At 39.8% G+C, this 16,514-nt stretch overlaps 1 protein-coding gene across 2 annotated transcripts in view; it reads left to right on the top strand.

Annotated features, from left to right (window-relative positions):
• The window catches only part of slc18a2 (solute carrier family 18 member 2), a 42,370-nt gene that overhangs the window by 16,438 nt on the left and 9,418 nt on the right, over nt 1-16,514 (top strand). For both annotated transcript variants that reach the window (XM_051959803.1, XM_022216453.2), the window contains 5 exons: nt 3,309-3,387; nt 10,922-10,973; nt 11,656-11,719; nt 11,807-11,926; nt 14,671-14,804. In XM_051959803.1, the coding sequence (XP_051815763.1) occupies nt 3,309-3,387; nt 10,922-10,973; nt 11,656-11,719; nt 11,807-11,926; nt 14,671-14,804 (449 nt within the window). The remainder of the gene's footprint in view (nt 1-3,308; nt 3,388-10,921; nt 10,974-11,655; nt 11,720-11,806; nt 11,927-14,670; nt 14,805-16,514) is intronic.

Below are 16,514 nucleotides of genomic sequence, written 5' to 3' on the forward strand. Positions count from 1 at the left end.
ATTGAAATGGAAGGAGTATCAGACCACTGCAAATCTACCAAGACCCGGCCGTCCCTCTAAACTTTCACCTGGAACAAGGAGAAGACTGATCAGAGATGCAGCCAAGAGGCCCATGATCACTCTGGATGAACTGCAGAGATCTACAGCTGAGGTGGGAGAGTCTGTCCATAGGACAACAATCAGTCGTACACTGCACAAATCTGGCCTTTATGGAAGAATGGCAAGAAGAAAGCCATTTCTCAAAGATATCCATAAAAAAAGTCTCGTTTAAAGTTTGCCACAAGCCACCTGGGAGACACACCAAACATGTGGAAGAAGGTGCTCTGGTCAGATGAAACCAAAATCGAACTGTTTGACCACAATGCAAAACGATATGTTTGGTGTAAAAGCAACACAGCTCATCACCCTGAACACACCATCCCCACTGTCAAACATGGTGGTGGCAGCCTCATGGTTTGGGCCTGCTTTTCTTCAGCAGGGACAGGGAAGATGGTTAAAATGGATGGGAAGATGAATGGAGCCAAATACAGGACCATTCTGGAAGAAAACCTGTTGGAGTCTGCAAAAAACCTGAGACTGGGACGGAGATTTATCTTCCAACAGGACAATGATCCAAAACATAAAGCCAAATCTACAATGGAATGGTTCACAAATAAACGTATCCAGGTGTTAGAATGGCCAAGTCAAAGTCCAGACCTGAATCCAATCGAGAATCTGTGGGCAGAGCTGAAGACTGCTGTTCACAAACGCTCTCCATCCAACCTTACTGAGCTCGAGCTGTTTTGCAAGGAAGAATGGGCAAGAATTTCAGTCTCTCGATGTGCAAAACTGATAGAGACATACCCCAAGCGACTTGCAGCTGTAATTGCAGCAAAAGGTGGCGCTACAAAGTATTAATGCAAGGGGGCTGAATAATATTGCACGCCCCACTTTTCAGGTTTTTATTTGTTAAAAAAGTTTAAAATATCCAATAAATTTCGTTCCACTTCACGATTGTGTCCCACTTGTTGTTGATTCTTGACAAAAAATTAAAATTTTATATCTTTATGTTTGAAGCCTGAAATGTGGCGAAAGGTTGAAAAGTTCAAGGGGGCCGAATACTTTCACAAGGCACTGTATTTCCACCTTTATGTTGATGACACACTCAGACCTCCTCAACTTGGAGGATAGGAGGGTTGCACTTCTCAAACTTGTGTGTAATTTCGACGATGTGCTTTGAATGTTACCATGCTGGAAGTTTTTTTATTTATTTTTTTTAATCAAGTTTCTGCAGACTAGGAGTCATCTTTTCAGAAAGTATTTTGGTATAGCCAAAGGCATTCATAGAGCCATCTATAACATGTTGTCCCTCTAACACAGTTTGCACTCATGTAGTCCCAAATCATCACACACCCACCTTCATGCTTTACTGTCAGGACTGTTCATTCACTGTGGTAGCCCTGGCTGGGCTTCCACCAAATATTCTGGATCCCATCTGAGCCAAACAAATTCATTTTAAGTTTTATGGTATAATTTTGTGCTGAAACATAAGCAAGGGTTTTTTTCTAAACAGTTTTTATTACAATATATTTCAAAAAGATAAAATTTCATATATTCTTTAAACGTAAAGTGATATGTTTTCTTTTGTCTTCATTTTAATGATTGCGGCTTATAGCTCATGAAAATAAGAAATCCAGAGTATCTATGTAAATAATAAAATATTTACTTTCAAATTTGATTAAACTACATAAACTACTGTTCAAACAGCATAAACACAATGTATCTAGTCCAGTACATGCAACCACAATCATGAAGAAGACTGCTGACATCAAAGTTGTCCAGAAGAAGATCATTGACACCTTCCACAAGGAGGACAGACCACAGAAGGTCATTTCTGACAAGACTGGCTGTTGGCAGAGTGCTGTATCACAGCACATTAATGTAAACTTGACTGGAAGGTAAAAGTGTGGTAGGAAAAGGTGCACAAGCAACAGGGATGATTGCAGTCTTTGATTGCCACTGTTTATAATTTCATGAATATCATATTTTCTGAAACACTCATGAATGACCGTTTGCTTTTAGGTTTTGTATTTACTCCTTTTCACTTAAAAAAAATCAACAATTTTACAATTTACCAAGAGTGCCAAACACATTTTCATACATATATATATATATATATATATATACACAGGATCAGCCAAAAGTTTGGACACACCTTCTCATTCAGTGTTTTCTATTTATATGTATTATTTTCTACATTGTAGATTAATACTAATAATTAATACTTTGATGTCTTCAGTATTAATCTACAATGTAGAAAATAGTTAAAATGTAAAGCATTGAATGAGATACACTTTTGACTGGTAGTGTAATTCAGCACATTAACAAATAATAATAGCATCAGTCATTAACCCTTTAACCCTTTAAGCTTCAGTCAATTCCAGCCGTTTTCAGTACAAAAAATCGCTAATATTCTATTTTTAAATTAAAAAAATTACGAAAAATACGGGGAATATTGGACAGGCATCGTGAGGTACATTTCCTTGAAAATGACCGATTCGGGGATTTTATACCGACTTCAGGACATGTTTTGGATAAAATAGTTTACTGGCTTGTGTCATCTGGATGTAAAAGGTTGGATTATGGCCATTTTTTGTGGAATCTTTTTTTTTTGTGTGTAATAATAAACCCGGAAATGTGAGTCGCGCTGTGTGCGTTGAAGCCGTGTATAGAGAACGGATGGATGAATATTCGTTTTTGTCGGACAAATGTGTTTTTCTCACCCGCTGTGGTAATCGCATCTGAAAGTGGTTTATACCGGCGGATTCATGAGAATCTAAGCTTTCCATCGGCGTATAGTGTTTGTATAATCGTGTTTGCAGCCGTCGGACATTCTTGAAATTCCTATGCAAATTAGTAGGTGTACCGCAAGCAGTACACTGAAGCTTAAGGGGTTTTAAACCCCATTTTTAAAAATCTTAACTACATCATAAATGGACTTTTAAACTTAGCAACATTGTGAAAAACATCATTGTGCCACATAGATGCTATAGAGAGGCATCCAGCAGTCTGGTGATATTAGTTTGTCCCTGTAGTCGCTTGTATATGAAGTCTGGGTCAGATAAAAAGGATGAGAGGAGAACAGGATATTAGAGTGTCACATGCTGGCAGGTGGAAAGCACAAGTCTTCATTACACACAATGGAAGATGTACAGCAGCCCAGTGATGAGGCACTGATAGAGATCTACTTATCTTGGAAATCCTGCCCACACCTTCTGTCTCTCATATCTCTGTGTGTGTGTCTGTCTATCTGTCTGTCTGTGGCCCAGGCGTCGCTTTCTTGCCAGCGTCCATCTCCTACCTTATTGGAACCAACATCTTCGGCACGTTGGCACACAAGATGGGGAGGTAGGAAGGGAAATTACCCTTATCTATTCTATTTCTCTCTCCCTCTGTGGATGTGATATCGTTTTCCGTTCCTCTAAATGAGTTTTCAGTGTTTTTAGCGTGTTTGTGAGGCAGCCTTTATTGAATCCTTGGGCCGTGCATAATTTGTGTGTGTGTGTGTGTGTGTGTGTGTGTGTGTGTGTGTGTCTCCTTTAAAATGGTATGTTATTGTTCACCAACTTCACCATCATAATCTCTTATAGTACTACTTCCACTACCCCTGCTGCTGCCATCAGTCACAGTTATTCCTGCCTCTACTGTCTCTGTAGTAGTCCTCTGCTGTGACTGTTTACCACTACAGCTGCCTTACTGTAGAAGTGAACTAAATGGATGTCAAAACAGCATTTCACAGACTGCCATGTGCTTACACTTTTTATTCCTCTGAACTACAAGCAGTTTCTGGGCATTTTTACTCCGCCGAGGAATGCGGCGGGGTCATGTGACGATCGGCGTACGTTTGTCTGTCTGTTAGCAACATTACTCAAAAACGGACTAACAGATTTGGATGAAATTTTCAGTGAAAGTCAGAAATGACATAAAGACCAAATAATTAGATCTTGGAAGTGATGTGGCTTATAGTCTGGATCTATGGATTTGTTAAAGATTTCTGTATCGGGCACCCAGATAGTTCAGCTGATGAAGCAAGTGACCCATGTATGCATTCGCCTGGGTTTGATTCCAGCTCATGGACTTTTACTGCATGTCTTCTCCCTGCTTTCCTGTCTACCTCTCAATTGTGCCTATCAAATAACGCCTACAAAAGGTCAAAAAACAGAACTTTAACCCCTTGATGCCCGAATTCATTTACAATAAATAAAAACTTTTTTTGTGTTTTTGCCTTCCAACTGATGCTAAAATAGGTGGAGATTGTTAATTTATCTGGTACATGTAGAACACAGATATATAATAATAACAGATATAATAATTAGGTCCCACTCTGAGTGGTCCTGTGAGAAACCAGTGCTTGTAAAAGGTTCTGAGGTACGTAATAAATGTGCACAAACCGGCATTGGGGGAATGGATACGCTATCTGGGCTGCAGTATGAATGAAAGTGGTATGTTGCAAAGTCGTGACAATGGGCGTCAAGGGGTTAAAAAAACATTTCTGTATCATTGCCAGATAGCGGCATGGCATCACTGTAACTATGACAACGGGTGAACGCTACGTCAGCTGCCTGCTATCGATCACATGATGGTGATCCTACTACAAATCGACTGCTGCGGACTTATCAGGACTTAGCAGATGTAAATCATACAAGAAACATTTGCTTCAATTATGGGGGTGTTTCCGAGTCCCATCAATTCCCACTGCCTGCTACATATTTAGGTCACATGATTCGATATACGTACATAATGTAAACATGCTTTACACACACCTATGTTCAGCATAAGGCCGTTTTCTATTAAGGATTTTATCCATCGGAAATCAAACAACGACTGAGCAGCCTTGGTGGAGTCTTTTTTCATTTTTACAACATTTCTCCAAGTGGCCACATGTGTTACCAATATTACAGACAAAATGGAAGCTCCACCTGCTATAGACGTTAATTATATAATGCTAAACTTGTGTTTTACACATTCCTCTGTACGTGACCTGTAGAAAAATATTCCACTATGCTGAATGTATCAACTTGCTGACAACTTGCTCCTCTGTATATTGTTCTTGGACTCATGATGCATTTAATTTTTTTTTATCCAGTGTGTTTAATTTGGCTCTCAATTTCTATTTTTATCTCCTGTCTGAGTTGTTGTCTTCTTATTTACACCTGCCCACAATTTATCAGGAAAGGCACCTACGTTTACTTTTCACAATCACAAAACAGCAACATTCTCAAACTGTAGGAAAAGGTAAAGTTAGATTTTTCCATGTGTTTCAAGAAAAATACCACATGACCTCTTCTTTACCAGGCTGTTATTAAGATACAGTCTGTCGTCACATTTTTAAGATCTTTGCATGTGGCACCAACATTGAAGACTGCTAGTAAACTAGATGCAATGCTGTCGTGCTTCATTTCTGTTGCATCAAATTTGGTAGCAGAGTTGCAGTTGAGGGATTTTTAAAACAGGTTGAAAATCATCAGTGCCACACATAGTTATCAGGCTGTTATTTACTTGCAAATTGCTAGTTCTAATTAGGCAGAATTTAAAAGGTCACTTTAGGGAGTTTTTTTAAATCGTTGTGGAGCTGTTGCTGGTTGATTTTGTACATGTTTTTTTTTAAATTAATACAAGATTCCAGCACCTGATGGAAATTTTGTAGCATTTTTAGAGGGCTAAGGACATTGTGTTTTTGCAATGATTAACTATTACTGTTGTATTTGTCAGTTATGTTCTACTATTCAAAAAAGGTTGGACCCAAATGCAGGATACTAAGCACAGTCACAACAAAAGCTGTTTTTTGTTGAAGATTTGCAGAAAAATTTGACGGCAGCAGACCGGGAAACAAACAAAACGTTCCAGGTATAAAACTGAACAATTGAAACGTTCAAACAACAAAGAAATTCCACCATTGACCAGAGAAAATCCAACAGGGTCACGAGAGGAGACGCAGAATACACAAAGTTGACAGACAGACAACCAGCTATGGTCAGGGCAGCACACAAACCAAACCAGGAGTATTTTTAACCAAGAAAATGTCATATTGAGATACATCCAGTACTGATAATGCAACAATTAGTCATAACATTAAAACCACATGTCTGTTATTGTGTCGGTCCTGCATCCAAAGGCAAGGACTCCATAGATGTTAGCAGCAGATCCTGGTGCTAGAAGTTGCTGAATGGAGCCTCTACATTTTGAACATGTTTTTATAGCTCTGATTGATAGATGCTCAATCAGACTGAGCTTTGGGGAATTTAGCGGCTCGTCAACACCCGGAACTTTTCTTCAAACTGTCTTTGCACAGTATTAGCAGTGGTTGCAGGAATACAGCCAGAGCACAATTTTAACTTCAGTCCAGAACCAGAACAAATGTATTTTAGAACTGAACATTTGTAGTTTTTTTTTCTTTATTCCAATGGCAAAGTTCCTCCTCCCTAAAATTCCTTTGACATCAAGAACTGAGGGAATTATTTGAGGATTAGATTGAGCATTTTTCAATGGGTATACACCGATTATGCACAACATTATGACCGCTGACAGGTGAAGTGAATAACACTGATTATCTCTTCATCATGGCACCTGTTAGTGGGTTGGATATATGAGGCAGCAAGTGAACATTTTGTCCTCAAACTTGAGGTTAGAAGCAGGAAAAATGGCGCAAAGATTTGGTTAGACAACTGAGTCAAATCATCTCCAAAACTGCAGCTCTTGTGGGGTGTTTCCGGTCTGCAGTGGTCAGTATCCATCAAAAGTGATCCAAGGAAGGAACAGTGGTGAGCCAGCGACAGAGTCATGAGCGGCCACAGCTCATTGATGCACATGAGGAGCGAAGCCAGTGTGGTTCGATCAAACAGACAAGCTACTGTTGCTCAGATTGCTGAAGGAGATGATGCTGGTTCTGATAGAAAGGTGTCAGAATGCACAGTGTATTATAGTCTGTTGTGTATGGGGCTGCACAGCCACAGAGCAATCAGGGTACCCATGCTGATCCCTGTGCACCACAGAAAGACCTACAATGAACATGTGAGCATCAGAAGTGGACCACGAGCAATGGAAGAAGGTGACATTGATGGCCAGGTGCATATGTCACTAACCTAGGGAACACATGGCACCAGGATGCACTATGAGAAGAAGGAAAGTCAGCATCACACTGTCTCCACCAAGTCAGCAAGTCTTGCCTTACCTGATTTGTTTTGGACAGAAAGTTTTCTGTTGTCCTGTTATCACATTGTGAATATTTAGAACTCTGCTATTTTCAACAATAGTGTTTTTACAGTCAGACATAAGGAGCATGTTGTACAGGAGAGTAGCCAATAGAACCTTCTCTTTCATTGCAAATTGTAATGCAGTTGTTTCACTGAAATTCTGTTCCAGGATATTTGTTCTGTAACGCTCTTAGCTCCCCTCAAAGAGAACTGGACCACTTGTCATTTTAGAAATGTAACAGGGCAGCAATACCTAAATCAGACTGTGTGATTCTCTTCTCAGTACTGTTTAATGTTGCCTCGTCTCTTTCTGTCTCTCTCTTTAGTATAATATTCTCCTCCTCCCTCTGTTTCTTCTCATGATCTCTCATTTCAAGCCGACTCTTTTGCACTGAAGGGCTCTTGGTATAAAATGTGGCTTTGCTCCGGCTGCATCACTTTGACATTTTTTGACTCCCTGTTTTAATACAACTGAAGATCAAATCAGCACGTTAGAACATTACGAGAAAATGATAAGATCGGATTAGTTTAAAAAGCACTGCCTGTAGAGAGACATCGAACAAAGCTCTCCTCCTCCTCCTCCTCAACCACGGTACTGAAGATGCTTGTAATATTTGGCACAAGCATGTGTGACTGACATACCATAAATGACAGTAATAAAGGTTCTGAAGTAATGCTAAGTATGACAATAGAAAAAGACAATTATCTTTAACAGTGTCAGATTGTATTCTAGTTGTAATGCAATCAAAATAATATTGATCATGTTTTTGTAATTGTCCCATAAAATACATTTTTTAGATAATGTAGCACAGACATTGTTCTTTCTTCACTGACACTGACAAATGTGTGTCAATAATATAGACTAAACAGGCATGGGCATCTTTAATCACCAACTCACTTTCAATGGTTCTTTTCTTAGCATTTAGAAAATTGGCTCAACTCCTATTATGGCTGCAACTTAATTACTTCTAGGTCATTTCATTCCATTAGGAACCTTCCTGAGAAAAAAGCCTCTTCAACTGCAATCATTGTAGCTATATATCTGAATTTCTTTAATTATATAACTAAAGTTTATGTTGGTATCAAGACTTTGGAAGGAAAGTGAGATCTTGGAAGTAGGTTTTGATCCAAGCACACACAGGTCAGGTGTGTTTTAACCCTCGTGTTGACCTTACCAAATGTTGTTGCTTTGTCTGAAAAAAGTTCAAAAATTCAGAAAAAGTTCAAAAATTCAGAAAAAATTTCCCCAAATTTATAAAAAATTTGCAAAATCTTCAGGAAGAAAATTCCTGAAAAGTTTCCCTCAGAAGTTTAATTTTTTTTTAATTAAAAAAATCCCCAAATGTGACAGCGAAATTCACTAGATTTTGGTTGATTTTTTTTCTGAATGTTCATAAACATTTTTTTCTTTGGTTTTTTTCCCACCAAAAAATGTTCAAAAATTTCCTAAAACAATTTTGAAAATGTGGAGGTTTTCACTGTGAAAATATTTATATATTTTTTCCACATTTTTAAAACTTTAAAACGGGTCAATTTGACCCGCAGGACGACAGGAGGGTTAAACACTAGAGAACTTATTGTAAGTAGGCTAAATGCGTAAATATAGCTTGGGTCTGTTATGTGTTCATCCTCATTAGGGCGGACCTGTTAACTCTCACCTGAATTAAAGAGAAAAGGATTTATCATTTTCATACAGAATATTTTATTGATATTGTGATATTGTTCTGCTACAACTTTTGAAAGCTATTTGCTTTGCTTCGTCCTCTGGGTCTCCCCTGAACAACGCATTTAACCAAGTGATGAGTGTAGCAGATGTTCCATTGTGTCTGAAAGCCCTATGATGGCGTCCTTAGAGAGTTATGTTAGATTCCCTTTGAGTGTTTTGTAATCTGTGCTTCTCTATTCTATGTTTTGGTGCCCATGTTGGTGCATGTGAGTCCCTCCCTCTGAAACTGTTGGCCTTCGCTGCATTACAAACAAACAGAGTGACCTTCGACACTGCACTGTAGAAATTAAACTATAGCCCAGAGCATTCAGTCAGTACCTATCTTTACCTAATATATGGGCTCTCACTTCTTTTCAGCTCAGTGTGAGAGTCTCTACTGCTGTTTTGCTGCTCTCTGTTTAACTGTGTGTTTCCTCTGCTGTGCGAGTCAAACAGACATTCATGTTCACAGCAACTCATTATTGCAATTGTGTATTTTCTATTCTAGTGTGTGCTAATGGCTGTGGCTGGTCTGTACATAACCTTTCTAGTGGCAAATGACAGGCGCAGGGAGGGGTGAGGTGAGGCTGACACTGTTTGTTTGAGGCTGTTTTGATCTGAGATGGTGGTGCTCTAGTAACAATGTCCCTACACACGATGTATACAGTACCTTTAAGGCATTTTGAACTATTTCTGGAAAATCAGTAGGTTCCTCCTTTCTAGTGAGCTAACGTGTCTGTTATGGACCAAAAAAGAGCCTGTGGTGACCGATTTTACCCAGCTATATCTTAGCTAGCTAAACTTGAGTGATGTAAATTTGTTGCTATAGTAACACGTTTTAAGTCTGTTGGACCACATTACCCAAGTAACATAATGTAGATATTACTCTATGGTCACCATATTTCGGTTTCAAAAAAAGAAGACACCAGTTAGAAGGCTCAAAAATGGCACACACTGCTGTCAGGCTTTAATCGTTTCTATCCCTCTACTGTCAGATATGATAGAAATGTGCTTGCTTGTTACTTAGAAACAAGTTGTACTTGTCTGAAATATGTCATATTTCGGCAGACTGGTACAACCACAGGGCTTACCCAAAATTCATCCAGATCTGTTGACTTTTCTGGCCAGTCTGTGTTCTAACATTTCCGTGAAAGATGCTTTGCAGATGAACTTTCATTCACAAAACAAAACGGCCATTTATACATAGAAATTACCAAAGCCAAAAACTTGGAAAAACTGTCCACAGATGGCTGTGTTAAAGTGTTGAAAGAGGGCACTTACATCCGAGAATATTAAGGGGTGTACTCCACATGGATTACAGTAGCAAAGCTTTCCCATCAGGACATGAGCCACAGCATCATACTGGCTCTGCTGGCTTGCCTTCTTCCTATAGGGCATCCTGCTGTCATCTCTTCCCAGGTAAATGACACACTCATCTGGCCATCCACATGATGTAGAAGAAAATGTTTCATCAGACCAGGCCAACTTCTGTGATTGCTCCATGACTTTTGACAGTGGATAAGGGTCAGCATGGACACTTTGACCAGCCTGCAGCTGTATGGCTCCATACACAGCCATCTGTGATGCACTGTGTGTTCTAAAACCCTTCCATCATAGCTGCGTTAAGGTTTTCAGCAATTTGTGATACAGAAGATCTTCTATGAGATCAGACCTCACAGGCCAGCCTTTTCTCCTCCCACAATATCAGTGAATCTTGGGCACCTATGATCCTCTCACTGGTTCACCAGGTAAACTTCCTTGGACCGCTTTTGGTCCGTACTAACACCTGCATACTGGAAACACCCAAGAAGGCCTGCTTTGTCTGAGACAACTGGAAATCAGTGTTGTTCTTGTTTAAAAAAAAAAAGTAGTCAGTCATTTGCTTAACATGCGAGTGGTTTTAATGTTGTGGCTGAAAGTAATGCATATGACTAGAGTGAACATGTTTTAGATGAAGCAACACTGACCACTTCCTCTGTTACAGATGGCTTTGTGCTCTCATCGGAATGATGGTGGTTGGAATCAGTGTAATATGTGTAAGTATGAGGGAGACAACTCCATCATTAGTGTAAATTTACATGTCACTTATGAGTGATCTGATCCGGTTATTACGTATAGGGTTTAAAATGGAGCAGGGACACTGCTGTGTAAAGCACACTAGATTCTAAAGAGGATGTGTTCATCCATCATCTATACACCCTAATCCTCATTAGAGTCAGTAACCAATTAACCTCAGCATGTTTTTGGACTGTGGGAGGAAGCCAGTGAAAATGTATACAAACTGGGGATCTTCAAGCTGTTAGGGGTCAGTGCCAACCATCAAAATACTGTGCAGCCCTTAAAGAGGATGCATGCATTCATATATTTCATAAAATAACAGTAAGTTTACAAAATATCTACAGATACAACAGTAGATACATTAGGTAGGTAGTGAGTGTCTGAAAAGCAGTTAACATTTATGCACACAAAACACTGGGAGGGTTGAAACCAGTATTATTGCTTCTTGTGTTTCAAAGTTGAGAAAAAAAAATCTGAAATTGTCCAAATTATCTTCTTTTGTTCATACAGAGCTCAGAATCTCATTACAAACTTCCCACTGATTTCCATGCTAAATTCAAAAAGCACCCAGCATCTCTCACCATAAAAAGTGCCTCTTGTTTATACTTCTGTGTAATACTCAGGAATAAACCAAAAATTCACTCATATTTTTTGTTCTAGGTCCCTTTTGCCAGAGACATCTATGGTCTGATTCTTCCTAATTTTGGCGTTGGGTTTGCTATTGGTAAGTTTGTCAAATTTACCACCTTTACTGCCAAATATTGACAGTATGCTAACATGGAAGACCATCACTGGTTATGGTGTGTTACAGGCATGGTGGATTCCTCTATGATGCCAATAATGGGTTACTTGGTGGACCTGCGGCATGTGTCCGTTTATGGAAGTGTGTACGCCATTGCTGATGTGGCTTTCTGCATGGGCTTCGCTTTAGGTAAGCAGGAACCAAAGACACAAAACCTTGAAATCCTACAGAGTTCAACCACATGCTGTAAGACCTCTAAAGTGAGGTTAACCAGCAAAGAAAGCAAATCTGCTTTTTCCAGATTTTCTGTTTCCATTGTGGTGCAGGAACCAACAGCTTTGACTGCGACATGAACTGAGCGCATGAAGGAAAAATGTAAATTACTAGTTAATGGACACAACTCCAGTCTTGTAAGCACAAAGGACACAGAATAGATGTTTGTTATGTTAGCCTACCCTACTGTAAAGACATTCCACAGTTACAGTTCTTGTGGCTGGAGCACACAAAGCTTTTAGCCATCCTGAAACCACCTCCATCTTCCTGCAGTGCAAAATGGCCTAATGATGGCTGGTGGTTAGGCTAAATATCTACTTCTAATTAAGAATTAAAAACCTAAGCAATTATGTGGCTGATGCACATAATAGATCTCTGGTTGTTGCTTTAGTTTTTTTTAAGTATAGTTAATCTACAACCACATCAAAAAAATGTCATTTTATTTCATTAGAAAAGGTGGATTTATATATTAAAATAGAAGTTATGTTATATGTTGGTCAGCAATCAAAATACTAGCACTGACCATGTTAACTTTTTATAGAAAAAGGTCAGATTTCTTTGAGTTGGAGCCTTCCATTGAAGCATGTGCTGCATAGCTGTTAAGCAGTCAGTTACCCCTATGGGATACACGCCATCATCAACTCATGGCAAGACTGAAGTTTTAAGGGAGCTTTGAAACGCGTTTCAAAAATATGAATGAGTTTTATCCAAAGCACCAGGATCAGGCAGACAGGGAGCACATCATCTGAAGGTCATTAAATAGACCCTTTTCCACTGAGAGAAGGCAGCTTCATCACAGCTACAGAGTTTAATAAAGAACACAGGACATCAGTGAGCTAAATTCCTGTCAATATAAGGCTGTCAACGTAGTGTCTCAGAGGACAAGTAGCATCTCTAAACCACAAACAAAGACTTTGGGTGGACCGTCACAGAGTGGATCAGAGACTGAATTTAACTAAAGCTGATGATAAAGTGAGGCAGGACCAATCAGAACTTGGTACAGCCAAGCTAGAAAAGCCAACAAGATTGATATTAAACACATGCACACACACAGCGTTACAAACAAATGTGAATTGCAAAAACCAACACAGCGAGGTGAATTTAGCTGACAGCCAAACTGTTATGTTTTCAAGAGGCTCAAGTGCAGGAAAAGAGATAGATACCAGTATAGTAATATAAAGACTTATTTTTTACAGAAACAGAATACAAGAACTCAGGACTACAATGTTTACTGGTAAACTACAACTGGAAAGGGTTCGCTAAACAGATTCCTAAACTACCTAGCGGGCTGGCGGGGAAAAAAACAGAATGCAGGAACAAAGTAACCCACTGTAGGTACAACCTAGGCAGGCAAGTTAAATATAGAACTCTACTGAGCGAGAACAACAACAGAAGAGTGCAAACACTCACTACGACAAGAATTCAGATTCTAGGAATTACTTCAAACAGGGGCAACTAATGCAGAAGAGCGATTACACTCACTAGAAACCAACTGGGAAAAACTAGACTTTATGAAATGGAACTATACAAACCTAAGAATAAACAAGATAATAGTACGGAAGAGCGTCTACACTCAATCGACAAAGAGTACAAGACTTCGAGGAAATACTAACCCGAGACTGCAGTGATACCAAATTCTAAGAATACAGATATCAAAGAACACAACGCTATACTAGTCTGGAATGCCAGGTCTGGGACTTAGCTGATAGGACTGAGGGAAAGGAACCAGGACAACCAGGGGGCCTTCACGCTGAGGTGGTACGACCTGGGGGCAGCGGAGTGGACTGGTGTGCAGCTGGAGATGAACATGCTGACTGCAGACTGTGACAACAGGCTGGGTGTGAGAGCCAGAGGGAAGGAGGTTGTGTGGGGGTAGGTCAGGTGAGAGATTTCCAGAAGGGCTGGAGGGAGTGAGGTGGTGGTCAGCTGGTGGAATTTGGAGTAGTGGTGGATTGTCAGTAACTAGAGGATCCAGGAAGATGAGGGATAGGTGGTGCATGAGCACACAGCCATCCAGATAAGGGTCATTCCCAGTCCAGTGGTGAATGGAGTCTTTATTGCAGCAGAGGTGATTCTGATTGGCTCGATTCCAGCTGCTCGTGCTTCTGGTGATACTGATTGCTGATTTGCCACACCTGCCGCCGTAGCCTTTGTGCCAAGCACACCCAGTCAAAACAGAAAGGGCAGGGGAAGGGCAGAGCACTATCTGGAGCCTGCAGCAACAGGCCTGGCACAAACAGAGAGGAGAGGATGAGGGAATGTGGGCGGAGGAGACGCATGGTTGGAAGGAATGGCATCTCTGCAGGTGTAGGACCCAGGTGGTATTTTTATGAATCCACACATCAAAGCTTTGACTTGAAGACCAAAGGAGACCAAGGCGTGCTGTTTTTCTCACAAGATATAAAACAGATTTTATCGATTCGAATTAAATTTTTTGTAGTATATTCGAAACGAATGCAAAACAGAGGCGGTCATTAGGGCCATTTTGTCAGTGTTCCCAAATTATTATTTGATTAATGTCTTATCACCAATATTTTACCCCAATATTACCCCATTGTTATTAATATATCATCTTGTCAGCAGTGAAGTTCAATGCAAAGTGCTGCATTCAGCCAAATAGACACCTGAACCAGTGTGTGGTCCGTCTTCTCCTGATGCAGGTCCATCTATCGGCGGTTCCGTAGCTGAGAGTATCGGCTTCCCCTGGCTGATGACCATCATTGGAGTAGTGGATATTTTCTTTGCTCCTCTCTGTCTCTTCCTCAGGAATCCACCAGGACAAGAAGAGAAAATTGTAAGATTCAAAACACACATAAATACAGTCAATCAGATCCTACATAAACACACAGGAATATGGAAGTCCTGGAAGGCAAGGTCAACAAATATATTGCAAGGCTGTAGGTTTTGGATTGTCGTCCTCCACTGATCCATCATCTCTACACCGCTTAATCCTCATTAGGGTCACAGGGGGATGGAGTTTATTCCAGCTGACTTAAGGTGAAGGCAGGGGACACTCTGGACAGGTCACCAGTCTATCACAGGGCTACACATAGAGACAAACACTCACACTCACATTCACACCTACGGACAATTTAGAGTTTAGAAACGTGCAAACTCCATGCAGAAAGATCCTGGCAGGGACGCGAACTGGGGATCTTCCAGCTGCAAATCAAAAGTGCTACTGAGCTACTGTGCAGCCATGTCCTCCAAGCCTCCCAACGTTATTTTTTGTGTCTTTCACATGTAGTTCCATATAGTGTGACACACTCAAACTGTGTGTGACAAACAGCAGATCCATGACAAAGCTTTACACTTCTGTCCACCCATTATGTACTTACTCACAGCGCAAAGCTGTGCACAAACTATTAGCATATTATATATAATCACAGATCCTGTGACAGACTGACATAAAGCATGAGACATTGAAGGGCTAACCAGAATGTCTAATCTCTTTATAACATTTAGGAATGTCTTATATCAGCAAAATTAAATCTAGGTTTGCTGTTTCAAGCTAGTATTTATTTTGCACCTTTGGCACTGTGGCCAAACAAGCATAACCAGTCTTAAGAAAGTTGATGTTTCTGCACTCATTTCAACACTTATTATTGAGCTAAATTCATTTATCTCTCATTCTGAAGTGAAAAACAACTAAATTAAAGCATACTGACATATCAACTGCACTAATATAAATGATATAAATCATGAGGAAATGACAGCGGAATCTCAACAGCAAAGCAAAACAGTTTATATCTGTATAAATAACATGCAGAAAACTCATAGAATGCCACTGACTAATTATCATATTTTGTCATCGATTACCTTTTGATTTTGTTTTTCTTTGGACATTTCATTGGACATCAATGGATGCGAGCACATCTCCACCCTGCATGTTTGTGGGTGAACTCCTGCAGCTCCACCCGTCCTGCCTCCATGTTCCTCTGTCCATCTCCATGCTGCACCTGCTGTCCTTCATAGCATGTATAATCCCACTTGCCTTCTGTCCATTCATCTCTCACACCAGTACTGTTTGCTTTTTTTTAAACTGCTTTTTGATTTGTTTTCACTGCAGGTATTCTAATCTTTGAGAATGTTATCAGCCCAATTTTGACTTTATAAGGCTGACTGGGTATTGGTCAGATTTAACACACTACATGACGTACTATACAGTTTTAAATTTGGAATAAACAGGCTGGGATCAGCTCCCAGGAGACACCAAAGTTGAATTTGCATTACTACAGGACGTCCCTAAAGTCTGGGTACATAGGCAAAAATACATATATTCAAGAAAATCAATTTTTAATAACATTTATTCAATAGTTGTTAAAAAATATATTGAATTTAATATTTATCTGATAATTAATCAAATATATATTTAATATAATAGCCATAATAATAATCTATGGAGGCAAAAGAAATTCTAGTCAGTGAGATTACATCCAAACTTTACGGACACCCTGTAGAGTAAAGTCAGAGTGGGATGTTGCCTGTTTTTACCAGTAAAAGT

The sequence above is a fragment of the Acanthochromis polyacanthus genome, chromosome 15 (genome assembly GCF_021347895.1).
Source record: "Acanthochromis polyacanthus isolate Apoly-LR-REF ecotype Palm Island chromosome 15, KAUST_Apoly_ChrSc, whole genome shotgun sequence".
Taxonomy (NCBI): Eukaryota; Metazoa; Chordata; class Actinopteri; family Pomacentridae; genus Acanthochromis; species Acanthochromis polyacanthus.